Below are 11837 nucleotides of genomic sequence, written 5' to 3' on the forward strand. Positions count from 1 at the left end.
ATTCAAGAAATACTCCAACTCGGGCCGTAAAAGCAGCCCTAAACACTCATTGTGAAAGAGTAGAAGAAGGAATGGGTGAAGTGTTGTCGTTATTCGCCGTTGCGGCTCTTCCTCTTTTTTTTTTCTTGTAGATGATTTTTCTGCCCGGAACAATTCGACCAATATGGCTAGTTTGACCGGATCACCTGATTTGTTGATGCCAGGTAAATAAGGTGTCGGTGTAGATGCCATCTCGAGCTTCATTAACTATCAAAACTCTTCACGACGTTTCAGATCGAACAGTTCAGGATACCAATCTGCTCGTCATCGACGCGAGCAGTATTTTCAAGACAGTCGCTACAACGTGTATGGTATCGACATGCAAGACACACGCGACCTAGGTACTTTGTTTACTTTTCGGGACTCGTGCAACACTCTCGGCGTCGCAATTGTCACATTCTAAATTGATCAATTGGCAAGTAGCGGTCAACGTGCTCGCATGGCTTGACACTTTGGAACAACGGGCAACTGTTGATTATTTCTCGACAAATGGAACGCCTGAGCGCACAGTAGTTCGGCGTCTTCCGGCGACGAACAGAGGTATTGTGGCAGTCTGGACCCCCCACGAACAGCCTACCGATACACGCCAGCCCAAGGCTGTCCACATGGGGACGACCACGTCAGAAGCAGCCAATCTCGCATGATACTTCTCTATGTATCAGATTTCCCAGAAAGCCGGGTTATCCAGGCATCTCATAGGGCCGATATTGCAGACTCGAGCTCCACCTCGGAGGCGCCCCTTCACGCGTTCACTGGACGAGCACGAGCGGGCTAAGGACCGCGGAGAGGCTGACGGGCTGCCGTCAGCGTCTCATTGGGCCCATGGCGCAGCACATGGAGGGGCAGGCCAAGCAGAAGATATTCTACGATCAGCAATAATCCATGGAGCCATGGAACACCCCCCGGTCAGCACGGGCTGCGCACGAATCGATAGCTCACCGAATAAGGTTGGATGTGCTCGCTCTCGATCCGGATCTCGCTTTTCGATTTAGTGTTAGTCCAAACTCAGGCACCGCAATCAAAACAGAGCGTGCTGCTGGAGAGAGAACTGCGACAGGATTATCTCGGTACAACATCGTAGGATCCAGATTTGGGAACTCGTGGTACCCCGCTGTACAGCTTTAGCACCGTCCGATCCGATCGGGAGTTATCCCAGTTCATGGGGTAATCTTGTCGATCGAGGTGCGCCGGCCCCCATAATGGACCGCATTTCGCTTCCATCGTGCTCGCGTGAGAACTAATTTCGAGGTCTTGCCGCGGCATGAAGTGCTCTCGAGCAGGGCTGAATCTTTGTCCTGTCCCGCCTCGGCAGAAGGAGGCGGCGAAGGCTGGGGTCGTCTCCGTCTGCCGACCGTCCAGGATTGCGGCCTCAGTTCGTGAACACCACAGGGGGGGGTTCGTCGATCGGCCACTACACTATCTTCGGCGCGTCCACGAGTTTGAATAGGATTCGCGTTTGTGGCAATCGTGACAATCAATTGTCTGGTTATCGTACATCCATCCCTCTCTCGAGAACGCGGACACTGGCCGAGAATACTGTGCTGGACCCATAGGGTCGGAAATTGGAATTTGTTCAGCTGTCAATCTCCAGCCACCCGAAGAAATAGGAGAATATTTTATCTCTGCTCAACGATTACCTCTTTCATGCGAGAATCCGAACGCGCAATAATAATTACTAGCTGTGGGACGCAATGACGGCATAGCTTTACGACAAGTGGAGTATGGGGCGAAAGCCTCCTTCAATTTTGTCGTCCTTGCACAGCTGCAGGGGGAAGAGGCTGGTGTTTCTTCTTCGAAGCTGCTCGGAGATCCCGCCTCGGCTAGCTGTACACTATACATTCTCTCGAGCTCCGTGTTGGTTCCCACCTGTAACTATACTACAGTACTGTACAGCAGCCAGTGTCTCCTCATTGCGGATAGCACTTCGGTAATCCGTACCGGAGACGAAAAGCTCTTTCAAAAGTTCCTTACAATTCTCCACTGAAGCTAGACCCAGGGTAGTATAGCTGGTACTGAATAGCCTTACTGCTCCGATTACCTTCCGTCTCAAATCGGACAGGTCTCTTACGGCATACAAGGATGTTCATTGCCAGGTCGTGGTTCCAGTTTTCCCGCTCCCCTCCCCTGAAAAAACCCATGGTTCCTTGCTGGCGCCAATAATGTGATTAGCGTCGCATTTCACTCGCCAACCCGTGGTGATCTTGACGCGGAAAAGAACAGAGCTCGGTCAAAGCGTAGGGGCAGCAAAAAGGGGGCAGCCCGAAAATCCCACGCCAATTATCCATGGTTGAGCCTCCGCTGCCCCAGCTGCTTAGGGCTTTAACCCGAACAGGTCATATTGTCTTGAACTTTTTTCCTACGCGCGAAATTATTACTAGCACCATCCTTATTCGTTGTCGTGACTCGCAGATCCTACAAATAGCTCGAGCTCTAGGTTATCGATGTCATCGCCATGGATTTATTTGGCATTGCCTGCCACTGAGGGAGAGCATGGTACTGCGATAGTAGGACAAGCAAGGCGTGCGGTAATGATTCCGACCGCGCCTTGCTGGGTATCGGATACGGCCCTGACGCGCCTTGTCCACCACCCGCGTAAAGTATTGACTTAAGGTGCAAACGGAGAAGAAAAAAAATTGTCTGACGTGGTGGAGTTCCGGAAGGGAAAAAAAAACCTTCAGACCGTTGTAGAAGTCCCCGCTTGGGAGCAGCACCGAAACGATGGTTTTCTCACCGGTCAATATACACAACACTTGACGGGTATGAAGAACCCGACAGTACAAGAGTCGCCGATGCTTTTATATTTTGGTCGGTTCAGCTCTTCTCTATGAGCTAGCCTGAATATGATGGCAGCAGAACCGAATCGATTGCATTTGTATATGTAAACTCAGCCGGAGAACTGCCCGGCTGTACGAACCAACCCAACCAACCATTACCATCCCAATTAGCAACATCTTTCTATTCTTCTAGAAGGAAACTGTTACCTACAGGATCCGCTCCTTCCGGCATCCACAGGCACCGCTTTATTTTTCACGTCAGGGCCACAGTGGATCTTGAATTGTAGCTGTCAACGGAGCGGGGCGCCTACCAAAAGAGCTTTTCTTCTGCGTTGGCACATGTTGCCGGGCTACCGTAGATTGGAAGAAGGCAATACGATCGGCTGTTGTCCTGCCATCCGTCCCTGTACCATAGTTTCTCCTCCCGGACCGGGCCTGCAGAGTATCCGTTGTTTTGGATGTGGAGTCCAAGTTTTGTATGTTGAAGAATCTGTGTGGGCGGAACATACAGTATAAAAAATTTTCTGCCTAAGTGGGCTGTTATATGATACCAAACGGTATATACTGCTCCAAGTCTCGGGTGACCGGCGAGAATATACAAGTTGTAACAGAAATCAGTAGGTGTTGTATAGAAAGAAAATTCGGCGATTAGAATTAATGTCTCTGGTAGAGGCCTAGTAATGAGATCCGAGTACGTCGATACCAAGGTGGACACCATGATGACATACAGAAAGCAGATCATAAAAGTGGCGACTTGATAGACAGAGACGCCCGATGCGAAGCTGCAAACAAAATGAAAGCTGCCTTCACGAGTAGGCCAGATCTACCATTCGGAGTGGTATACGTAGTTCATGAACTTCCTAGAATTACTGGTTCGAGATAAAATTCTCCCTTGCAGAGGGAAACCCCGATGCAGGGACAACTCCAGGAAACACGTCGACAACGTGGAGGGTTGGGGGGAAGGGGGGGGGGACGGTTTCCTGTCAGCAAGGGGAGCAGAGTATATCTGATTCATGTGTATGGGAGATTAGACCAAAGCTCCAAACCAATGAAAGCAGAGAGATTGAATGTGTGAATTCAAGGCCAGGCATGCATGATATGCATCATTGGCTATCCAAGTTCAAGTTCCATCTGACACCTGGCTGCCAAGGGGCGATTCCATTTTGGCTTTGACGATAGGTTCTCACTTCTTCGCTAACTAAGCCTGCTGGCCCAAAAGTGTGAATATAGCGATCGGCCAAAAATTCCTCAGACCGAATTTGTTCTCCAGAAGTTGTCACTTCTGGCCACTGTGTCGTCTCACGCATGTTGGCGCTTGCGGGAACGCATAGAGCCGAATCGCCCGGAGAGCCAGACCAGACTCTAATAAGAATTTCCCAATGGCGCGCGCTTTCTCTCTCTGCGTGTACCTGAAACTCCAGTCAGAGATCCAAAAAGCCCCTTTTGGTACATTTCCGACTGGGCGCATCGCAGTGCAAATCGTTCACTAGTTTCCCCAGCCATTTTTGGCTTCAGGTTACAGCACTCGCTTCGGGGGGACAAAACGGTAGTGGGAGGCCCCATAGGACTGTGCACGCCCGCATAAGATGACACCCAATACAAACTCCCCGAGCAGGTCCGTCTTTGGCCCCCCCTTTTTGCCGGACAGGCGACTCCCAACCCAATGATTCTGAGCGATCGACAGGCTGGTGGTGTCAGATTGCCCTGGGATGAAATGATTCAAAATAAATGGCATCAGAGATTCACGTTCTGGGCTGCGGGCAGGATGGATGGAACGTCGGGGTTGATTCAGACTCTAAAACATGAATCCTTGCGGCGTGTGTCAAATGCGACAGACATTGCTCCGTCGTTAATTATTGGCAATTGAAATGATCCAAATAGGTTGCGAAAGGGGCGCTGTGCTTGCCATGCTTAAACCGTGCTCCCCTTGCATCGCTACATTGTACAGAAGATTCGGCAACAATTCTACGGTGATGATATTTCGGAGAGAGAAATAAATAGTTCGAATGTCAGTCAGTTACAACGGTCAAGCCGCATACGTCTTCCATTTCAATAGCTCCGGAAATGGTGAGTTGGGCAAGGGACACGGCAAGGAGACGGCGCCCGAGGGCTACCATCCTTCTGGAAATCCCACGACCAGTCACCCTTATCGACGGTCGCGTGGAGGGACAACGCGTAGCAAGGACGAGATACGAAGAACAGGATCGGAGGGGCCGGCTGTGCCGCACTCACAACCTGCTTTGGAATGATTAATCCCCACATAGTCGCCAGCTGAGTTGAAGTCAGCCCAAGCCAGGGCCATCCTGGCCGGGCCAGTCACGGCGCGCAGGCCACCGGCGACCCTGGTACGCGAGCAAATGTTACCAGTCGATCCGGGTTGCCCCTTTTTGGCCGGCAGTCAGGGAGTCAAGTTAGTGAGGGAGGGCTCGAGGAAAAGAAAGAACAGAATGCCTTGCTGCCGCACCCCGTCAATAGTTGATCCGTTCCATCATTACCTGTCGCTGCGGAATAGTGAGAGACGCAGTATTCACGAATTCGGTAACAAAGAAATGGGTCGAAATGTAATAAATTCAGCCACGGAGATCTCTCTCCACCAGCCCAGAGCAGTGGTGTTCCGATCCAAAATGACCGGGTCGCGCCCAGCTGAGACCGCGATCTATGTATGTAAAGAATAATGGCTGGCCAAGAGGCTCTCCGGTGGAGAGTGGAGGACGCTTACTCGCTTCGTGTCTGCCGGGCAAGGACCAACCACGGGGGGCTCAGGCCTCGCTCCTGAGGGGATGGGGGTATTGATGGTCTGGTAAGAGCAGAGGCCAGCAGCAGTGAGCGACCATCGTGGTGTGAGCAGTAGAGTGCGTAAGAATGAAATCAATCCCGAGCGTCCTTGCAGTTGTGTCCCGAAAACCAAAAATACCAGGTACCCAATACCACTCGAGCCTAGTCACAATACGGTTTCCCCACACGACCCATGGAAACCGGCGTCCAGCATTACCGTATTGAAGAGCATCTCTTGGAGTCTCAGCTTCTCTTAACTTCTCCCTTCTCACACCTGCCTGGAGAGAGAACTTCCATCCCTCCTCCTTGTACCTCTCCTCCTCCTCCCTCCCTCCCTCCTCCCTTCTCGGTCACCGTTCCTCTTTCCTCCCCTTCGTCAATTCGTGGAGACAAAGAGTTACACCCTGGAGTCTGGTCTCCTAGCCCCCCGAGTGCAGAGTCGACGGTCATCGTCAACTCCGATCCTCCCGGCTACACTAGATCTCCAGTCGAGTCGATATCCTCGATCTCGACAATTCGACGTTTGTTAGCTCAAACGGCGGATTACCTCCATCCCTCCGGTCCGGTGCCCTCCTGATCCGGGACGACCTCGAACCCTCCTGATCCATCTCCTGCCGGTTAGAAGAGCGACAGGGTGGGCAAGTCATTTCGGATAGACTTCGAATGATACCATATATATTATAGTGGTCGGCTTTTGGTTTTTTCAGCGTGATAACCTAGGAGGTGAGTGAAGAGCTTTTTTTCTTCCCTGAAATGGTATCGAGTCAGACCCGGGCATCAAATAGGGGCGTGTACGCCTATTCCCCTCAACGGGAGATGCATCGGTAGCACAGGCAGATGGCAATATGCTCAGAGAGTGCAACGGAAGTGGCCATGGATGGCTGGCACACGACACCTCGGATTGGTGCAACTCGGATACCTGGATTCCCACAACCCGTGAACCCTCATTACCTACACCCCATTCGATTCAATCGAGATTGGAGGATGAGTGAGAGAGGGTTTGGAGGCGAACACATGCATTGCGTGCTGGGTTGTGGTTCCTTGGAATCAGGGGAGAACCGGTGTTCTGAGGCGAGCAGAGTGCGAGGTGCATTTTGCTCCGAGAGCTTCACCGCAAACCTGTACTGAAGATGCTCAGGTTCAATATGAGCTGTTTTATCTGAGGAACACTTGAATAAAGGGGGTCTGCAGCTCTTATACCGTTGCGGGACATACCTCGTGTTGGATGATCCAAGCCAAAGGCCATACCGGCAACCGATTCAACATCGGCATTTTGTTTGTGAGAGAAAATGCAGGGACTAACATTGAGTGGATGTAGGATTGTCCTTGTTCATCTACCGTCACTCCTTTGATGTGGATGATCTTGGCCGTTGAACGTCCATCCTATCCTATCACGCTTCAATCGACTGCCTAATCTTCATTCGGAGACCTGTTCGTGAACTGTGAGTTCCTACTTGTTTGCTACATTTTCTTTTTTTCCCCTCCCCTGACGATCGTGACCCCCTACATAGGGTTGGCCTCCTGTGCACTCCACATTCCGCAATACGGCCCTAGGGGTGAAAGACGTTCGCTCGTACTTCATCTCTCGGACTGGTATCCTCCAGAAGCCCAATTCATCGGATCATTCCTGCGTTCTTGGCCAGCCTAGATGCCAGTCTCGCCGTCACGGTAAGGGTTGCATTGTGCCCTCTGCCCGAAGGCTTCTTTATCTGGGTTAGTATTCTCCTGCGGAGCCAATACCTTCCTCTCTCTTCCTCGTCTTCCCTTTTACCTAGACCTTCCTTCTGTCTTCCTCAATACCTGCTGTCTTAATCCTAATCATTCTTAATCACCTGGCTAATATCCGCTCCTCGTCCCTCCAGCTTCGACCTCGTGAAGACCTGCAACTCGGTTGTCCGGCCTGACTTCTCCAGCATCCTGACTATCGTCTCGACGCTGGTCCACTCTCTTTAATCATTCCAACTACTTTCCAGTCATTCTTTTCCTCCAACTAATCCGACGACTGTCACTCTCTTAATTCCGTCGTTGCCTGTCAGACTTGGTCGGCCAGGTTTCATTCTTTCGAATATCCCACAGATCTAATTTCTACTTCTTCCGCCACCTTGCTTTTTTCGGAACAGTCCCTCGACAATATGGCTTTCCACCACCGCCCGACCTCCAGCTTCCAGCCTTGTGAGACGTTCTTCGTGGAGTGCGATGACTACACTCTGCCGCGGTTGACCGCAAAGCAGCAAGCCGAGAAGGAGCACACCAAATTGGTAGCTCGTGAACGGCAATATGCTATTGCGGATCAGCTGTCGAAGATTGCCAGCGATGAGCTCCGCGAAGATGTCCTGTCCCACATGCTGGAGATGGATGTTAGTGGCCACGAACCCTTGTTGTCGAGTTTTGTTGCTAACCGATCTTTCTTCTGCTAGGGTCAAACCCTTCCTGACGTCGAGTCCATCGATATCCAGACTGAAATCCAGTGGTTCATGCGTCCCTACCTTCTTGACTTCTTGATCGAGGCCCACACTGCCTTCCAACTCCTGCCGTCGACGCTTTTTTTGGCGATCAACATTTTGGACCGGTACTGCTCCAAGCGTGTGGTGTACAAGCGGCACTATCAGTTAGTCGGTTGTGCGGCCATGCTCATCGCCGCCAAATACAATGACAAGAAGGATCGGGTCCCCACCGTCAAGGAGTTGAAGTCGATGTGCTGCTCTCTCTACGATGACGATATGTTCATCCAGATGGAATGGCATGTGCTGCAGACGCTCGGCTGGACGATTGGACACCCTACAGTGGACGCCTTCTTGCAGATCGCTACTCTGGATGAAGCGTACGATCCCGAGGTGGAGCACATGGCACTCTACGTGCTGGAGATTGCCCTGTTCCATCGGGACTTCGTGTCTAAACCCTCCTGCGATCTCGCTCGGGCCGCGTTGGCACTGTCGCGGTGTATACTCGGCCGGCCGCAGCCGCGCCACACTGACTGGGCTTCGCAGTATGACTCGATGACGTTGGTTGGCTTATCCCAGCAGCTTCATCAGCCGTCGACTGTGGTCGCTCGCAAGTACGCCTCGGCTCACTACTCGCGTGTGTCCAAGATCCTCGAGCACTTCCTTACTCGCCAGGCATCGATGGTCAGCTATTCTCGCTGCACGCCTCCGGTGGAGACCCCTGCCGAGTCCAAGCCCTACACCGGGGAGATGGGCCTGGCGACTCCCCAGAAGTCCCAGCAGTTGACTGCCATCCCTCACGGGTACCTCACTCCGCCCATCACACCGGAGAATGCGGCCTTTGTCCATGCTCATATGGGCAATCCCGACATGGCCCGAGAAGTGCCCGTCCCGAACGCCTGCTCGCCAACACCGTCGCCGTCGTCTGAGATGCAGTACATGAGCACCGATGCCTATCAGCAGCAGGAGACCATGTACATGTCTCAAGCACAGAACCCATATCAGCACCAGCAACCGCTGCAGCAATACGCTCCGCATCCGCAAATGGGAGTCCCCGCGACCTACGTGGGTGCTATGTAAAAGAAAGGAAAGACGACCACCCGAAAAGTGATTTTGCGCCCTGCACATATTCCTTCGGTTCGCCTTTTCTCTTGTCTAATAGAGCATCTGCCTGCGTTCTCTGGGTCTGCCGTGCTAATTCACCTAATCGTCTCACGGCGCTCTCACCTCTCTCTCTGCTGTCACCTGAGCCATCATCGCTCCTCGAACTCGAACTCATCTCACTATCCTTCAACTATTGCATTCGGCTCTGGTCCACTGGATCGGAGTCGACATCAGCCATTTTTTCATTCACTGTTCCAAAATTGCATACCCCCATTTCCTTCTCTTGTCTGTTTCTGTCCATCTTATGGGTCATCAAGTTGCATTTGATTTTTATTATTATGTTCTAGCATTGCAAGCGCGAGCCATGTTGATTCATTGTTTCCAGATTGCATCTGCCACTTACATTCCCCTCTACCCTGACCATACTTCACTTCATGTCAAGGAACTCTTCCCACTTCCTTGGCCTTCTTGTCTCCAGCTGCGCGCCCGTCGGCGCTGCGCCTTTGCATCACCAGCATCCTTTCTTTACCTCATACGATCTTTCGCAGCAAATTGCCTGCCTCCAGAACCCTACCCCTTTCGACCGCTTCAAATAAAGAAAAAAGTCTTTAATGTGTCTGACCTCGTCTTCTTCTCTGGTGAACCAGAGATAGACGCACCCACACTATGAAGGTGTTCTTCTAGCAAAGAAGAGGTCACAAAAAAAGCAAAAAAACGCGACAAAACCCGGAAAAAAGACTTCGCTGTCTCTCATCCCCTAGGGAGAAGGAAAAAAGAATACCCAACCTTCTTCCCCATTTTGCTCTTCTTCTCGCAGTCAACCCCCCCCCCCCCCCCCCCCAATTCCCCCCGAGTGGCCCTGTGTGTATCTAGCCAATGGGCAACTGTGTGTGCTTTCTTACTTTATTGTCTCTTTTTGTGTGGACTCTATCGTTTAGTGTGGAGAATCCACTGTGCCAGATGGCCCATGAATGATATTCCAGCTGTGGGAATCCGTCGTATCTCTCTGTAGTGTGGCTCATACTCCCGTTGTTGACAGTTTTCTTTTTGAAGACATCTCAACCGTGGAACAATCCGGATAGTTCAATGGAGCTTTGTGGTTGGCTGAAAGGGGTAGTTGTGGAGAGTAAGTGGATCCCAGCATATCCGCCTTGATTACGGATTTCGTATTTCTCTCCTTGCGCGCTGCTTGGAGGTACCCGTGTAACTATCTGTAGTACGTCCAGTGAGGAAGGGACAAAACAACGTATTATGCTGCAGTAGATGTATGCCTGAACTTTGGGTATATGTTGAGTTCCAGATTGCACTGTGAGCGTCCCTGGAGAAATATATATAACCCGTGTAGTCAGTTCAAGTCACATCCAAATTGAAAGCTAGAAGGTCAGTATTAGTTGTTCATTCAAAGGGTGTGATCTAAATAAAATATAGTCACTGTTGTCATCCCCCCAATCCACGCAGTGCTTTGCATCTGAACAAATGGAATTGTAAATTACGAAAATGGTAAGTCAGTATTCAGTGTAGCCGAATTCATAGTGGAGAATGTACAATTTCCCTATCTAGGAGGACAGAGAAATGGAAGAGGTATGAGTGATGAGGGTATTGAGGTGAGAGTAAGGAGAGGATGGGGGGATAGTACCCGACCAGCCCATCCGATTGGAAAGGAGAGGAAGACAAAAATGCAGAACATCAGCAAACAAACAACACCAGGATCCAGAACTCCGCCGATGAACATGTAATGGTATGGTACAGGGAGGGGAATAGTGCAGCAATAATGTCGAGTCGAAGCGGATAAGTAAGCGCGAAATCCGGGGAGAGAAAGCAGAAGGCCCCCAAGACCTAGACAGAGACGGGGATTGGCAATGGCAACAATCAGCACAGCGGAACGGAAACCATCGTCACTCGACCAAGCCCGATTGGATCCAAAAGACAGAGACCCCCTTGGGCGTCGCCCGAAATAGAACAATCCCGAGCCCTTCCCCCTTTTTCTGATCTGGATCGGATTGGATCCCTGCCGCGTACCTGACAAGCTCGGGCCCAGTCAAATGGCAATCTCGCTATGTTTGTCGATCACCGCCTCACTTTTTCTCTGGTCTTTTCTGAGTCTTTCTTTTTCGGGGGATGAAACAAGCTGGCCCCTCCCCGGGATGATTATTTCCAGCGCTGTTTGTCCCAGTCTGATGGCCGGGTCTCATCGTAGATCTGGCCGCCCTTGTTGTGAATGATGACCGGTGGCTGGCGGCGGCGGCGGCTGCTGGTGTTGGGATTCGCGGCTGGCACTGTGGGTAGCGGCGTCGTTAGCTTGCTGCCAGACCTTGGACTGCCGCGGTAGGTAGGCAGGGTAGGGGTTGTGCGTTCGGGCTGTATAATGATCGACCTACCAGGCACTTTAGTGACGATGACCTGGTCACTGCTGTCGGTACTATCACCGCTGCCTCCGCTAGCTAAGGACGAATTTGAATCGTTGGTGACCTTGTGTGGCATGGTTGGAGGTGGATGTGTTGGTAGGATCGCAATCAAGTATAGAGGGTATGTATATCGAGAGCGAAGTCAGGAATTTGGCCGCAGTGTTGAACTGCGGCAGAGACGGAGAAATAAGATAAAGTAGTCAGGAAGAGTATGAGCTGAGGTGAGCTAAGAACAAGGAACTATGTATGATTCAATTGAAACTTCCCCCTTGTTGGCCCAGGGGGGCGACAAAGCGGTC

General features: G+C 51.5%; 4 protein-coding genes across 4 annotated transcripts; 3 read left to right on the forward strand and 1 right to left on the reverse strand.

The window, feature by feature from the left end:
• Window positions 1–1300: 1300 nt before the first annotated feature.
• On the forward strand, window positions 1301–2023 carry N7510_010929 (uncharacterized protein; the record flags this gene model as incomplete). The annotated part of the gene is made up of 2 exons (XM_056982854.1): window positions 1301–1415; window positions 1755–2023. 2 exons carry the CDS (start codon window positions 1301–1303, stop codon window positions 2021–2023), a joined length of 384 nt encoding a protein of 127 aa, XP_056828348.1.
• A 2796-nt stretch (window positions 2024–4819) lies between these two features.
• N7510_010930 (uncharacterized protein) lies at window positions 4820–6165 on the forward strand (the record flags this gene model as incomplete). The annotated part of the gene is made up of 2 exons (XM_056982855.1): window positions 4820–5032; window positions 5986–6165. The coding sequence occupies 2 exons, from the start codon at window positions 4820–4822 to the stop codon at window positions 6163–6165; spliced, it is 393 nt and encodes a 130-aa protein (XP_056828349.1).
• Window positions 6166–7720: 1555 nt separating this feature from the next.
• Window positions 7721–9109, forward strand: N7510_010931 (G1/S-specific cyclin; the record flags this gene model as incomplete). The annotated part of the gene is made up of 2 exons (XM_056982856.1): window positions 7721–7945; window positions 8006–9109. 2 exons carry the CDS (start codon window positions 7721–7723, stop codon window positions 9107–9109), a joined length of 1329 nt encoding a protein of 442 aa, XP_056828350.1.
• A 2172-nt stretch (window positions 9110–11281) lies between these two features.
• On the reverse strand, window positions 11282–11614 carry N7510_010932 (uncharacterized protein; the record flags this gene model as incomplete). The annotated part of the gene is made up of 1 exon (XM_056982857.1): window positions 11282–11614. One exon carries the CDS (start codon window positions 11612–11614, stop codon window positions 11282–11284), a length of 333 nt encoding a protein of 110 aa, XP_056828351.1.
• Between the last annotated feature and the right edge of the window lie 223 nt (window positions 11615–11837).

The sequence above is a fragment of the Penicillium lagena genome (assembly GCF_028827675.1).
Source record: "Penicillium lagena strain IBT 129212 chromosome Unknown utg000008l_segment0_segment0, whole genome shotgun sequence".
Lineage (NCBI taxonomy): Eukaryota > Fungi > Ascomycota > Eurotiomycetes > Eurotiales > Aspergillaceae > Penicillium > Penicillium lagena.